At 34.8% G+C, this 15,933-nt stretch overlaps 3 protein-coding genes across 7 annotated transcripts; 1 reads left to right on the forward strand and 2 right to left on the reverse strand.

Moving 5' to 3' along the window:
• Nucleotides 1-1,038: 1,038 nt before the first annotated feature.
• LOC18094662 (uncharacterized) lies at nucleotides 1,039-5,653 on the reverse strand. Its single transcript, XM_024593878.2, has 7 exons — nucleotides 5,414-5,653; nucleotides 4,525-4,944; nucleotides 4,364-4,416; nucleotides 3,589-3,626; nucleotides 3,083-3,401; nucleotides 2,272-2,573; nucleotides 1,039-1,921 (listed from the first exon to the last, which is right to left on the reverse strand). The coding sequence occupies exons 1-7, from the start codon at nucleotides 5,424-5,426 to the stop codon at nucleotides 1,306-1,308; spliced, it is 1,761 nt and encodes a 586-aa protein (XP_024449646.2). The 5' UTR covers nucleotides 5,427-5,653; the 3' UTR covers nucleotides 1,039-1,305.
• Nucleotides 5,654-10,442: 4,789 nt separating this feature from the next.
• LOC18094663 (RING-H2 finger protein ATL3) lies at nucleotides 10,443-12,155 on the forward strand. Its single transcript, XM_006369012.3, has one exon. The coding sequence runs from the start codon at nucleotides 11,004-11,006 to the stop codon at nucleotides 11,832-11,834; it is 831 nt and encodes a 276-aa protein (XP_006369074.1). The 5' UTR covers nucleotides 10,443-11,003; the 3' UTR covers nucleotides 11,835-12,155.
• A 1,192-nt stretch (nucleotides 12,156-13,347) lies between these two features.
• Nucleotides 13,348-14,981, reverse strand: LOC18094664 (uncharacterized). 5 transcript variants are annotated; one of them, XM_024608157.2, is made up of 3 exons: nucleotides 14,777-14,889; nucleotides 14,462-14,551; nucleotides 13,348-14,005 (listed from the first exon to the last, which is right to left on the reverse strand). In XM_024608157.2, exons 2-3 carry the CDS (start codon nucleotides 14,543-14,545, stop codon nucleotides 13,661-13,663), a joined length of 429 nt encoding a protein of 142 aa, XP_024463925.1. In that variant the 5' UTR covers nucleotides 14,546-14,551; nucleotides 14,777-14,889; the 3' UTR covers nucleotides 13,348-13,660. The 5 variants fall into 5 exon arrangements, with proteins under 5 accessions (XP_024463925.1, XP_006369075.1, XP_024463923.1 ...); XM_006369013.3 differs by having other exon boundaries at nucleotides 13,348-14,062; nucleotides 14,777-14,883; XM_024608155.2 differs by having other exon boundaries at nucleotides 14,665-14,828.
• Between the last annotated feature and the right edge of the window lie 952 nt (nucleotides 14,982-15,933).

Genomic DNA, 15,933 nt, shown 5'->3' on the forward strand with positions numbered 1-15,933 from the left:
TCATTCAAATGGTTAAAATAAAAGGCTCGTCATTTTTTCAACGACCGATTAGTCTGATGGATAAAGTAGCCACGTAATGAAAGCAAGAAAGACACGTGTCAAAGTTGAATGTCTTCAGGTGACATCTCTTAGCAATTTTAGATGCTGCAAGAGAGAGGAATATAAATTATATATTAAAATTTTATTTAATAGTTTTAGGTTTTGGATTGAATAGTTTTTTATATGGTGTTAAAGTTTTAATAATTAAATGGTTATAAGTTTAAATTTTATTATTTTTATTTATTTGATAAAAATTAAATATAAAATAATATAGATATGTATAAGTTTTAATTCTAAATAATATTTACTTGAGAAAATATATTAGAAAATAATATAAATTTTATATTAAAATTTTATTTAATTGTTTAAGCTTTTCAATGTGACGAATTGTGAAATACTGATTTGCTAAAAATATTAAATTATAAAAAAATCCAATCTGTGTCAGAGATCCAAAGATCACAGTTGATATGCCCGGTTGGTGGTGGTGGGTGACTCGAAAGATTGCTAATGGAGTCTGCAGCAAAAAGCATGATGAGTAGGAGACTAATGACAGCAAAAGCACCCAACAGAGCTGCTGTCCATGGAATGGAACTAAGCTACCTGTTACTGGAAGTCTGGAACCATCAACGTGAGCACCACTCATCGCTTGCCCTGTACATATATCTCTTGATTTTTAACCAACCAAGAAACAGCTAATCTTGATTAATTTGAGAGTCACCTGTTGGTTCTTGATTTTTACAGAGGGAAGAAGCGGAGAAAGAGATTGATAAAGGGAAACAGGAAAAGGAAAAGAAGAGGGAAGAAGTGGAGAAAGTTGTGGACTCCCAACTTAGCGGTTCTGATAAACCTTACTCTACTATCAAATGACTTGCATTTCTCTTTGAACTTCATACACGACTAGGAGTGCATGGTTCATGTTTTAGCTTCTTTGTAACTTTAGTAGCTCGGATAATTCAAGAGAGCCTCACGAGAAAAAACAACAGGAGGCATGAAGAACAGTTGAATAAATTTGGTCTGCCTCTGCATATATATTAATATTAATACAAGATCTACCCATAAATTTTATATGGAACAACAGATAAGAGTGGCTAGGGATACTTCAAGTACGCAGTGTAAATCAAAAAATTGTTTTGATCTCTAAATATTACTCCCTATAAACAAAATATGATGGGCGATAAAACTCATTAACTCGTGACCCCCGGTTAACAACTGCGAAGATGAAATGCAACATGAATGCATCATGTATCGGATATTCTATGACCTGTCTCAGCCTCCTGTCCCTTCAACGAGCCTTCCACGAACCCATTTCTTAGTAGTGTCCGGTTTGGAAGGTGTCTCTTCTTTCACATACTGAACTCTGGATCCATTCGGTAGATTAATCTTTTCAGACTTCAGACTCCCGTTTGGTTCCACTTGGCCAGGTTGCTTTCTGGAACTCGAATGGTCTACAGGACTCGCCATGCTCAGTGAAGGCAAACCATATGCACCGGTGCCTAGGTGGTGAAGTTCCTTCTCACCATTCAGTATATCATTGAAGGCTAAATTACAGAAATTAAGGTCTTCATCTTTACTTGTTTCCAGGATCTTGGTCCCATTTACTTGTCTCAACGCTACTTGACCCAAGCCTCCGTTGCCTGCATTTATTTCCTTCTCAACCTCACTAACCTGTTTGGTTGGTGCAAGAGATGGGTCAGGGTGCCTGTCAATCTCATTAGATATGCTATCATTGGATATGCTATACCCTGTATCCACAGATTCAATTGATTGAATTGCTTCAGCAATGAGCTTTCTGGCTTCGATTAGGGAGGCACGAGCGATGGGGCTCCTCACTGCAGCTGCTTCAAGAGTGTTAGCGGCCTTCTCAGCTTCTGTAATTAACGACCTGCAGGATATCTCATAAGATTAGTGTAGTTTTTCTACAGAGTGAGCAGTAGAATATTTTGGTGGAAAGTTCAAATTGCAACCAGAACCATGAAACTCAGAAGAACATGATGGGTTCTTCTAGCTTCAACACCGCTACCATTTTCCTTTTCAGCAACAATTTCCAGTAAGGACCAAGAACCAAGTGAACTCAACTAATTGGATGGAATAGTACCAGACACCGGGGTTGAAAATGATTAATGGATAGATGTGTAATGAATTCATAGTGCACGTTAGTAAATTCAACTTTAGTTTCTATTCATACACCAAGTCATGTACTAGGTTTGTCATGTCCAATATAAGCAAGCTAACCTTGCTCGTTCAACGGCTTCATTTTTCTTGGTTTCTGTGGCTGTTCTTTCTGCTCTGATGTTCTTTATCATCTCCAACTTCGAACGTGCCAAAGGATCTTTGTATGACGGTGTCTTACTTCTTCGCCTCAACTGCTGAGTTGGGCTTCTGGTATCCCCCTTTTCTGTATCATTAGTTCTCCTTGTGGAGTCCTGTCTAGCAGACTGTGAACCACCACTTGGCCTCCGCCTTGGCTTTCTTTCAGCTCCAACTGGTGTGCCATGATATTTAGAAATGCCAGAGAAGACTCTCTCACGGTATTCCTGGTGGGAAAAAAGAAATTTGATTGATTGTACTGGGGGATAAAATATGTGCAAGTTCACAGCTGCAAACTTGAGTTAGTTGAAATTCATACCATCAAGAATCACATTTAAACTTAACTATGAGGGATGAGTAGATTGTATGCAAATGCAATCAGCAAAAGAACATGGAGTTGGCCAAACAATGAGTAATACTACATAGGTTGAGAGCAAACAATGAAAGAGTATCTAGACCAAAAAAATATCAAAACATGCATATGTCCAGATCAACTAATTCTTTTACAAGTATTTTTTATAACTAGACATTTAGTTCATAAAATATGACATATATGTTTTGCCAAGCAACATCCTAAATTCTTATTCCAAAATCAATTTTTGTTTCAAGCCTCAATTTTGTTTTGGGTTGTTTCAACCCTCCAATTTACCACTAATCTCATGGTCCAATATCAGAATTCAGAATCAATATTCATTGGAGGGAACATATAGCATAAAAAATGCCGATATGAACTCACAGGATCAGCCCATTTTGCAGCAATGGCTTCTGATATTTTTCTTCTTTGTTCAAGGGATTTCGGTGCTCTCTTGCTACCTTTTGGCCTAGGCGTTGTTTTCCTTTTTTCAACACTCTCCACCCATTCAAACTCAAGCTGTTGCCTTAAGATATTGTAGGAATCCCACTGCAGCTCTCCCTCACCAGTATAGCCTCTTCTTGAAGCTTCTGTGATTAAGTTCTGCCATTCAAAATAACAACCTTCCTGCATCATCTGCTTCTCACGGCGCTTTTGCCACCCTAATCTAACTCCATGCCCAATTTTCACCCTTGTCTCTTTGCTGTAAGATAACAACAGGTGGACAGTTTTCAAGCTATAACTTCCAATCAGAATCTTCTACTCGGGTAAAAAACAATTTAGAAGGCAAATTAAGATAGTGTAGATGAAAAAAGCTCTATTAGCATTAGCAGTGGAAATGGCATTTTAAATCAAATTTGTAGCAAAGAGGTAAAAAGAGAAGTACCCACCTCTGAGCGTGTCCAAGGTTGGCTAGCTTCATCTTGATCTGCACAGTCAGATTTTAGAGTGAATAACAAAATTTAATGTGTCAATTGTATTCATAGAGTCATCATATGCAAAATCTATTAAGCCATATCATGCATACCTTAAATCTTTCCAATAAATTAGCTTAAATAATCATGTAAGAATAAAACTGTCCATGAAGGTGAGATGGACAAAGAAGATCATTAAGCATATGAATGTTAGGAAAAGGAAATCCATCTTGGATGAACCATAAGGCAGTTGAAACTAAGCATGAACTCAAAAGAACAGCAAAACAAATGCCCGATCAATTAAAGGTCAGAAGTTTGAATCAGTTGCTAACTTTAGTTTTTCTTAAAACTATGCAAGAAAAATCAGGTGCCAAGGCCAGTGTCAATCACTGTTCATTACAATGAATCCTCTTGGCTAGCCAAAATTAATTCACAACAATATCATAGACCAGTTTAACTGAACAATTTACAGTAAGGAAGAACCAGCCAGCTATGGGAGAATAAGCACTGTGTTGGGATGTTTACCGGTTTTGGGAAGAGTTTCAGCTGGCAACAAGGGCCTACAGTCTGAACTGAACTCTTAAAGAAATAACCGAGACAAAGGGATTGAATGTCCTAGAAAACTTCATCATTCCTTTGCTTAAGCTTATATTAATTTTTTCATCTGAAAACTGAATTCTATTATGGAGTAGATTGTAAACTTATAAGATCATGCCAAGGGAATATACAAATTATTCTTACATGACATCACCTTAGGATCCTGCATTGCAAGCCTTGTTCTTTCTCTAATCTTCTGAAGGGTTTCTGCAGATGTATTAAAATCTTTAAGTAACATTGCTAAATTACAGGCCAACAAATGAAGAAAACCATTTATCTTTCCTTGCGATTAACAAGTATTTAGTTATTGCTTACCAGGGCTATGTTTCCTGCCTTTGTTCCATGGCGTGTTCCCTTTATTTGCTTTAGAAATCCTTTTCCGTCTCAATTCTTCTCTGTCGTCTAATGTCATCGAGTCTTCGCGTAAAGACTCGACCTGCGCTGTCAAGGTATCTGAATTGGCACCAAGCTGTTCATTTCCACGACTTGTTTTTCTGTTTCCATCTCCCTTGTGAACCGAAGACTGGGGTTCAAAGGTAGCAATAGCCTTTATCCAAAGTTTACTCCTCTCAAAACCATTTATCTTTCTACGGAATTCAATACATTTCCCTAACGATAACAGCCTCTTATCATCACCAAAGGTAAATGGACTTGAAAAAACTTTGCAGTGAACATGGGATTGAGCCCTTAGTGGACCCAAAGGATTTTGTAAGGAAGCCTGAGCAGTAGCAATATCTGCCCACCAAAACCAAACGTTAACAAACTCAGTGGTAAAGAATACTACTCCTACAAGTCCGCCGCATATAGACAGTGAAAACCCACATATCCAACTAGAGAGTCTAAATAAAAGAAAGAGACTTGCAGGCTAACAACAATCTTTTGTACCATAACAATACACAAAAAAATGGCAGTCATTGGTGAGAGATAACAAGGGAAAAGCACGAGAAAGAAAAGGAAGAAGAATATCATACAGTACGTAGCAAACTTCTTTACTAACAGAAAAAACCTGAATCATAACAGTGAATGATGCAGATGTAGAGTTAGGAGTGATAATACATTGGGTGAATATCTTGCTGGAAAAAAAAAAACTGGGAAGCTATCTAAAAACAGAAAAAATGGTAAACTGTCATAGCTCTAAAGCAAAAGCACACAAATTTAGTAAGAAAAGCAAGAGAGCAAGAGAGAGAGAGAGAGGAGAAAGAACCTAATAAAGGCATTGATGTGAGGTCATTCAGCTAAACCCAAAACCAAGCAGCTCAAATGGTCACCTAATAATACGTGAAATTACTGAGAGGAAGACAAATTTTTATCTCCTCTTATAAGATGGAAAAATATCAGAGAGGGTGAAAAAGGGCGTGTTGTTTTATTTTGAAAGGAAGGGAAGGAGGAGGGTAAGATGCAGAATCTTGAAAGAAGTGGAGGGGGGAGAGAGAGAGAGAGAGAGAGAGAGCCACAGAAAGAGAAGCGTCTGTCTATTAGTTGCAGAAGCTAAGATAGAAGCCCATGGCCATTGGATCAATCTGAAAATAATCAAATCTTAAACCCTAGTACATATAATATGGGCTGATCCAGTTCACATCTATGGGCTTTAGCTCATGCTTTTTGGATAAAATAATAATAATAAGCTTTGTTGGGAGACTGGAAGACAAAAAAAAAAAAAAAAAATAGTGTTCAAAATGAGGAGTACATAATATTTGATTGGTAGTAAATTCAATTTATTAGGTGTTGGTTTTGCTGTTAAAATATTATTTATTTAAAATTTAAAAAAATATTTTTAATATTTTTTAATCGTTTTAAAATATTATTAACTAAAAATATAATAAGAGGTAATCCAATTTACATTTATGGGCTTTAGCTTATGGTTATGGGCAAAATAATTCATTGCTGTGTTTCCAGTAGCTGAAGAGACAGAGAACCCACCAAAGGTAAAGCCAGAAAAAAAGTTAAAATGAAAGCAAAGACTCTCTTTCAGAATTTGCTGGTAATTATACAACAGAGAAATGCCATATTTGTAGACTTCAGTCGCAAAGTTCGTTCAAAGAGAGAAAGAGAGAGAATAAAGAAGCTGCCAAAGAGAACTTTACTATAATTGAGTTTATGATTTTATAAAATCAGTGGTAAACTCGTGATTTTAATTGATTTTAATTGAATTTATGATTTTTTATTTTTAATCTAATTTTATATATCAAATATATATTAACTTATAAAATCGTATAATTTTATTAGTTAATTTATGATTTTAACAACATTAACTATTTTTTTTAAGCTCATGCAAGCACCTTTACTACTTTTTATCTTTTTTTTTTGTTATTTTATATTTGGACAAGAAAATTAATAAAGAAAATCTTTGAGCACAATTGAGTTCACGAGGGAGGTTACAAGTTAGACAAGTTAATTTGTAGCATCCATACTATTATTTTTATTTTTTTAATGCATTTTTTATCCCTTATTTTTTTATATAAAAAAAAGTAAATTCATCATTTATTATTAATGATCTATTTTTGTTATTCTTGTCTCACACGCCTGTCATGTTTATTTTAAAACAAATAGTTCATACAAAAAAAGTTCCACAAGCTTTATTGTCATATAATTAAATGAAAAATAATCCTAGTGATAAAAAAATTATTGGATTCAATAATGTAGATGACTTGTATCCTGAGTTTGCTTGGTTGACTCAGGTTCACTTATTTTTTTAATTGAGTGTTATTTTTTACTAATTTCATTACATTAAGTTAATTGGAGATTGAGTTTTTTAATTTATTTTTTTCAAAATTATTTCTATAAACTTTACAAATTAATTCAAATTGATTTAAATAGATTTAATGTGTTTCCATCCCAATATTAAATAAGATATTATACAATATACAGTTAATTTTGAATTTTTAGTTAAAATTTAATTTTCTAGATAACATGTTTCTAAAGTTGATACTTTAGTTTTTAGCATTTGAAAAAGTTTTTGCTCCGATCTGCGGATCAATGGGATAACAATGCTACCTTTTTTTTAAAAAAAAAAAAAAAAAAACAATGAACATCATCAAAGGATGGAGGGATGTAACAAGACAAGTCTGGGATTTAAAAAAGATCTGTTTAGTATTGTTGAGTTTTGTTGATCAACACTGTGTTACGATAAATAAAAAATAATAGTATTTTTATAATTGATTATTTTATCATGCTTACAAATGTTGAAATTCAGCAGCAAATAATATTTTATTGAATTTTATTGTTATGTTTTGAAATATAAATGACCAATTCAAATTATAACATACTAAAATATTTTTGAAGATACATTTTATTTATATTAAATGATTTATAACTTGTCAATCTTTATATGATGAGCATTTTTTATTATTATTGAAGCAATTTTTAACTTCAAAAAAATTAAAGAACACAATAATACCACGAGATACGTACAGTTAAATAACTCAAAATGTTTTGTGCATGAAAATGGGAATAAACCAATAATAATTATTTCCATCGAAGCAAAAGAAGGGGGGAAATTGAAGTCAAAATTGCGTTGACGACAATGTTGAAAGAAGGTGGTGATTAGCCGACTAAAATAGGAGTTATTTATTTATTTATATGAATTTATCTTATTAAAATCTTTTAAATGGTACTCAATATATTATTATTGAAATTGTAATATGTTCTGAATATTTTATTCTTTCCTACTTATTCTTTTTCCTTTTCTTTTCATTTGATCCCTTGATTTTTATGTTTAACTAATTTTAATTCCATTATTATGATTATTTTAATTTATTTTTATTCAAGTTGGGCAATAAATAAATATTTTTTGACAAAAAATAATTATTTTTTAGAAGTCTCATTCCAATATACGTACCAGACAGTCGACGGGACCATGGCCGGATGGCCAGCTGGAGCACCGGAGAGCATCATCCTGAGCGCGTAAACAACAATGATATGATGCTTTTAAGATTCTTTCCAAGTACAGTAGAAAGTAGAAAGCTGCAGAGAAAGGTACAGGAGACTGATGCTGTTACCGTGAAATTGTACTCGTCGCTAATTATACTGACCAAAAACTAAATAAAAATAAAAATAAAAATAAAAGGGGGCCATGTTGACTGGTTCAAAAGTCTCAATGATAGCAGCCAGACTCTTGCTTTACAACCCAGAATTTCGTTCCCGTTTTTTTTTTTTTTTATTATTATTAGAACTGTATCTTTTGATTTTTTGAGTACTCTGGCACGCTGAATCATGGGGATTATATATATATTTTAAAATAATAATACAACAAATATAATTTAAATTTAAATTTAAAAGTAAATTAACATAAAATTATATAATTCAAATTCCAAACACAAGTAAAACATTAAGAGTTGTACTGATATAACCTCATCAACTTGAAAGGTTCAAAAACAACCTAAAAACACAGCTTGATTTTAAAAAATTTAAGATATATTTTTAGAAAAAATACTGAGACGACAACATATTGTTTCGATTTTGGTCAACTTGGGTTAACTTTTTAAATTCACAATCCGTGTTATGAGACCATGATAACTCCAAATAAAACAAATCAAAACAAATTATGAATCTCAATCCCTAGTAAATTTATTGTTGAATGATGAAATTAAAAAAAATATTCTAAGAAAAAGACACAATAAAATGAACAAAGTCAACTGAGATTAACTCGTGAAACTTGTGACTCAAGTCATGAGACTAGGATAATTTTATAGAAAACAAATTGAAACAATCGACAAAGCCTAATTCATAATCAATTAGATGTTGAACGATGAAACTAAAAAAAATCTATTAAAAAATAGATAAAAAAAACTCAAGTCAACTGTCAAACCCATGACATGGGTCATAAGACGGAGATAATCACATAAAAAGTAAATTATAATAAATTATGAAGTTCAATATTCAATAAACCAAATATAGAAGGATGAGATTAGAGAAAAAACATGGATTTTTTTATTAAAAAAACAAAGAAAAACAATACAATTTGGTCAGAACGGAACCGGAATGTAAGTTGAGATTATTAGCGAGATGAAAATTATTCTAGCTTGTTTTGTTTTTTTAATTGAAATAAAATAGATAAAATAGAATGAAATTAACACCCTTGATTCATGGATAGAACTTAAGAGCAGGGGTTAAAAACCAAAATGCATCCAAACAAACTCAAGGAGCTAATGGCTCTGGCAAGCCAGCTGCATGACCCTTGATTTTAGGCGGGTGGTCTTTGTTCTCTTGGAAAAGTATGTGATACTTGTAGAGTCCACACAACCCAGAGAAAGATCAGAAATGGTATTGAAAAAGCACGCTTTTTCTGGCAAATTATCTTGCCATAAACGTTAATGAAACGAGGATAAATCCTGCGTAAAATGGAAGCTTTGTGTGTGTTCTCCCCCGAGGGCATTTCCTAGAAAGTCCAACGTTCCAAATAATAACCCTCCGAATTTGTAATTTACCCCTTTCCCTCTCTTATATATATATATATATATATATATATATATATATATATATATATATATATATGTTTAATTTTTTGAATTGAATTGATTCTTTAATATGATATCAGAGTCTTAATAACCAAGCGACCATGAGTTTGAATCTTAGCATCTTTATTTATTTGATAAAAATCAAGTATAGGATAATGTTAGTATGTTCAAGTTTCAAATTCAAATGAATTTTACTTGAGGAGATATATTAAAAAATAATATAAATTATATCTTGAGATCTCATCTAATAACCTCTTTAATATATATATTTTATTTTTAGCCTATGAATTTTCTTTTTTTCTTCTTCTTGAGTCACACATCTAAACTTGTTAGTTCAAAATAAATGTTGTATACAGAAGGAATCAAAGGAATTAGCCTAGTCAAATGATACCAAAACACTTTTAGGAAAAAAAATAAGAAGCTGGTCAGCAAAGTAGTTAATAATAATTAAATATTGTAAATAATTGAATAATTTCAAATTTCAAATTAAGATACGATTACTTTGGACATCAGCTGGTGGGACTTCTGCGGTAGAATGTTAATTTGTCTAGATAAAGCAAAAATCCAAAGTAGTGGTAACTATTAATGACATGTTTTGAATTACGTTTAAATGTTATTTTTTTAAAGTGTTTTTTTTTAATATATTATATTAATATTTTTTAAATTTATTTTTAATATTAAAATAATTAAAAAATAAATTTTAAATTTTAAATTTTTTTAGAAATACGGTTTACGTGTTCCCAATGACAACCTAAATTAAAAGGAGAAGAGAAGCGCAACATGAGCATAGTGAAGGACGGAAAAAAAGAACACGAGAGAGGACAAAGAGAGGAAGCACCTCGCCACCACCAACGATACGAGACGCAACTGTCTGTGAGTAAAGAAAGGGGCAGTCTTTGTATTGTTCAAAGACTCTGGTCTGCTCTGTATTTGTTTGCTTAAATTAAAATCTGCTTAGACCCAAACATTGTATACTAGTTCTCCTTTTCCTCTTCCCTGTCCCAAAAGTCCAAGCCACCAGTCTTTGAATTCTGATTCACCATTCCAATCAAACACACATTTCTCCTATTTCGCTCTCTTCCTGTAGGGAGTATTTCTTTTATACCCCACTTTCATTCATAGCCCTTGAGGCTAAAAACTGTTCCTTTTTCTTCTTTTTTTTCCTTTTTCTCCAACTTTGGTTTGTGGGTTTCAAAAAAACCACCAAAAAAGAAACCCCATTTCAAGTTTTGATACAATCTTTCACACTTCCTCTTGTAATTCTCATCTGTGTTTTGCTCATCTGCTCATTTTCATTCATACAGCTTGAGTCTTTGGTGTTATACTCTGTGATCAGCAATGGGGAGATTAGATGACTCAGCGACAATGGAAATAACCGGCAAGGTTATGGTTGTTGCAATTGTAATTCTATTCTTGGTGGTGGTTTTTGTTATCTTTCTACATCTTTATGCAAAATGGTTTTGGTGGCGCATTGAAGAGCCCGCTCACCCTCAACAATCTCGCCGCCGCCAACGCCGACGCTATGTCTTTAACCCTGGTCAAGACCCAGTGAGAAGAGGGCTAGAGCTCTCTATACTGAGATCCCTACCACTAGTGATTTTCCAGCCCAAAGATTTCCCAGGTGGACTAGAATGTGCTGTTTGCTTATCTGATGCTGTAGAAGGAGAAAAGGTCAGGTTGTTGCCTAAATGCAACCATGGGTTCCATCTTGATTGTATTGACATGTGGTTCCAGTCCTATTCTACTTGTCCTCTATGTAGAAGCTCGGTAGCACCACAAGCTCAATGCGCTAGTGGTGCCAATAACAACAATGACCTGGAGGTGAATATTCAGTCTCCGGAGGAAATTTTGATTTCTGGGTATTCAATAGAATCTCCAGATTTTCCAACAAACGTGTTGTTTTGGGGGGATCAGACTCTTGTAAGCACTGGGGGCGGTTCCTTGGAAGAAGGACCTTCTTCTTCAGCTTCTTCCGCGCCATCATCTTCAGCTGGTGCTAGGCATGATGAGATGCTTGTTATTGATGTTCCTGTGCAAATTACCGATAATCTTGCTGAGGATCAGGAATCAAAGTTGCCAACGCCTACGCGGTTGAGGTCATTGAAAAGACTTTTGAGCAGGGAGAAAAGGTTACCTCCTAATTGTTCTAATGGTTCTGTTGATGTTTAGTCATTGTGAATAATTTAATTCTGGTCGTGAAAGTTTCTGTAGATGCCTGAAGATATTGCATTATCTCGGCATCGTTCGCTTGATAGAAATTATCAGATTTGGTTCCACCATCTTTGAGAATTGGTGGTAAAGGAAACTTCTTTGATTGATTAGCTAAGTGTCATATGATTCTTGATATACTGAAATGGCTAAGTGTAATTAGCCTGTTGTACAGGTCCTTTGTGGTAACTCCGGTCTTGTAACAGAGTTTCACAACATTTGTTTGGAATGAATATATTGTATGAGAAGAGCCGTAGACTACAAGGCTCCTCTGTTCAAGTAGATAGACCAATGCATTTCGCTTCTTTCTTTTCTACAGAAGATGTATTCTGTAGATTTTCTTTTCAATGTTGATTCATCTGTAGTAGAGCCGTTAACACAATGGTTCCTCTTAAAGCTTTATGATTCACATGGCACGGGTTGATTGTGTTTCAAAATCGGTATGAAATTCTTAATATATATTGGCACAAAACTGGTTGCATCAAGTGTGGGTGGGACAAGGTTCATTTTATCCAGAGATGTTGAAACTCCCTTTCAAAACTCATGCATTAATATGTTCCGTAATTTGGCCAAATTTTGTGTTGATGAAGGGGAAATTTCATAGAGATGCTGAATCCATCAGCAGCGTATCCTTTGGCGACCTTTTTGAAGAACCAATTGCAAGATACTACCAATCTCCTTTAACCAAAGCAGTGTCATTCTTTAGGCATCAAGTTTTTGGGTATGAGCCGATCGATAGTTGATCGGCTCATACCCAAAACCCAGTTTCTGAACATGATAGCAAGGCATGAGCCATTAAAAAGCGTAGTAAGATTTTCAACAAAATGCTGCAGCTGAAGTTAACAGGACATATATCAATCACAAGTTTGAGATTCCTAAAACTTCTCTTTGTCAGATGATCTTGTTTTTTCTGTTAACAACTAAGAATAGTTGAATTGATCGAAACCTTGGTACCAACCGCAGATAGCTGGCGTCCATCCTCATTGTGGATTGTGAAAGCTTCCTTTACACTAGTTGATTGCTCTTCAATAGTCCAAAACCAAAGCTTTTGGCCATGTGGGCAACACCATCACTCTTGAGTCTTGACCACATAAATTGGCCCTTAATCTCTTCGTAAACCTGCAGCAGCAGACGTTTTGTCCATTTTCAATGCCATCTTTTGCTTTATTTTTTCAGTTTTTTTCCTTTTGGTCAGTCTCGTCTCTCTCTGTATCTCAAGTAGTGGATATTCCTTCATGTTTACACTTTGGAGCTGGGAGAAAGTTCGAAGGGTGAAGTGGGAGTGGTCTGGGCCCTTTTCAAATCAATACCCTTCTACTTCCACATGCAATCTAGGACAAAATATGGATAGAAATTCCTGAAACATGGAGATCAAGTGCCCCCAAATCCTTCATTTTTTTAATTTTCCCATACGCATCAAATGTATTGCAATTTGGATAACATGTGCTAATATATGGTAGAAAGTTTAATTGGCTACTTGGAATAGTTTTTTACTTCAAAATTTAATCTTTTATCTGAGTCACGCGTTCTGACTCAAAAAACAAACAAACAAAAGGAAAGAAAGAGACAGAAAATAGAATAAAACTGACAAGTTGTCCTGCTTGCGGGCTCTTTCTACTATAGATAATCTACTCTGCACATTAAAGTTGATATTTGGATTCCAGATATTAGTTGTTTCTGCCTGTTCGAATGATCTGATACATTTTGTTGACACAATCCTCCAACCGAGAGATGCTTTACTACAGAAAATGAAGAAGTTCCGACGCAAAGCTTTTGTCGCTGAAACACTATGTTACCAAGTAAACAGGTCCATATGCCTTGACACCATGAGGATTATTAAGCTGGTCGAGACACATATAAGGTGTCTCATTCTCCACCCTCTTTGAATGGTTGAAAAGATTAGTCAGTGGCCCAGATGTTTGTCGCCGATGCCTTGCATCGACTCCTCTGGCACTCCCATATATAGGACCGGAAACATGACCCTTTCTTGGATTTGAAATGTGAGAGCTATTTGTCGGTTCCACGGTAGGCTTGGTCTTTTTCTCAGCTTTCCACCATTTGAGGAGAGTGCGTTTCCAGGACCTCCTGCTCTTTTTCTCTTCTTCTACTCTTCCTTTTCCAGATTCTGGATGCTGTAACGGGGACTGTAGATTCATTTCTCTTGCATGTTGTCTAGCTTCTTCCAAGAACTGATCGTGGTTGTAAACTTGTAACGTTAAAGTAAAAACTAAAAGACACTCTTAAGAAAGTTTCTCCTGTCTCCTCAATGCTAAACAGCTACATAGAGATGCTTAAAACAGTTGTTCAGCTAATGAGAAGTTTAGTTTTGTGGATCAATCGAGGGCTATAGCCCGGAGACCCTTTGCCTTTATCCAATATCACATCACAAAACTTGGTGTGCAGAAAACTAGAGATTAGGAGACAAAGACGAGTATTGTCTCTCTTGCTAAATCTGAAATGTTTTTTTCTGATTGATAACAAGTTTCTATTTTATGTTAAGAAACTAAGGTGAGAAATTTAAAATAAACAAATAAAACATGGAGCACATAAAAAGGAGAAGTGGCTAAAAGCTCAGACAGGCTGCTTACCTGTGTAAAATCAACTTCAGGATCAAATTCGTAGGCACCATAATCGCTTGCCTCGTAATGTTGGTGCATTGGAGCTTTATTCATGGTTGCCTGGAAATCTTTCGAGTCAATACCATAAACGAAAGCTTTCAAGATCAAATAAAACGAATACAATCAAAAGGAATCATAAAAAGGAACATCCGGCAAAAGAGGCGAGCCATTACTTGTATTTTGTAAAGGACGGTAGTGGAATAAATATATATATTGAAGCATAAGCAGTTAGTGATATTACTAAGAGACAGAGAGATGAAGTGAAGTTCACAGTTGTCTGTCTACCTTGAGTTAATTTCTTTAGTAAAGAGAGGAAGAAGCACAGAGAAATAGATGCGATATAAAGAAGATGCCATGTTAAATTGAGATGTGTCCTCTCTTGTGGAAAACAAGCTACCGAAAAAATTTTAATTTTTTAATTTTAAATTAAATTTTTGTATATATTTTAATGTATTGATATAAAAATAATTTTAAAAAAATAAAAAATATTATTTTAATATGTTTTTAAGTAAACTGAAATCACATGCTGATACTTGCTGTGGTTAAAGGCCGAGGAAAAAGAGCTTTTTGGTAGTTGAAAACTGAAATGGCAATCCAACCTCTTGGTAGCAGTATTTGGTCAGGAAAGGACAGGTGGGTAAATTGGTTGGAGAATTCACCATGGACAAAACACATAGCCAAAAGTAGCACTCAGAAATCAGCAGAAAATCTGGCCCGCTAACAAATCTTTTAAGAAAAAGAAGGTAAATAAGATGGAATCATTCCGATTATTACTTTCCTTTCAATTTAAACGTAGTCGTTAAGAAAGGGTGGAACCTAATGCTTGTTTGCTTGCAGCAGCTATTACACTTTTGAGGACCAAATAGCCTTGAATATGGACTTGGAGGAGCTGGCAATGATGACAAGGACGAGAGTGGAAACAGTAGAGGAGCCAGCCAACCTAGGCTTTAAGCACTAGTGCAAATTGATTTGAGATGCAGGCTCACCACCGTTAAACAATGGTGATGACGATCATAACAAGCAATTATTATGCCTGAAAAAGATGGAGAAAAGGGCCCTTTTAATCTAGTTGAGGGGATGTACAAGGTTACCCACTTCATCTCTGCCGCATGTCACGGAGTTATTTGGGCTGTCATAATTTAAGGTTTTGGAGGTCAACGACAAACAGCCTCGAAACTGAGGTGTGGTTGGGGACTGTAACCCACTATATAGTCTACAGCACAAGCTCATGCTTGCTGACCTTTCTTCTCCTTGTTTCTACATAGCAGGAACTATCACGCCGGAGCAGAAATGGAACGCATTCCATTTAAAAAGGTCGGTTTCTTTGAGCCAAGTAAATTTGGTCCCCAAATATGAGGCCCCTGCGATGGGAAACAAACCATTCTTGTTTCAGGATGGTTGCATCAGAAGCCCTGTCCTGAAAAGGCATGGCCACTAACGAC

Source organism: Populus trichocarpa, chromosome 1 (genome assembly GCF_000002775.5).
Source record: "Populus trichocarpa isolate Nisqually-1 chromosome 1, P.trichocarpa_v4.1, whole genome shotgun sequence".
Taxonomy (NCBI): domain Eukaryota; kingdom Viridiplantae; phylum Streptophyta; class Magnoliopsida; order Malpighiales; family Salicaceae; genus Populus; species Populus trichocarpa.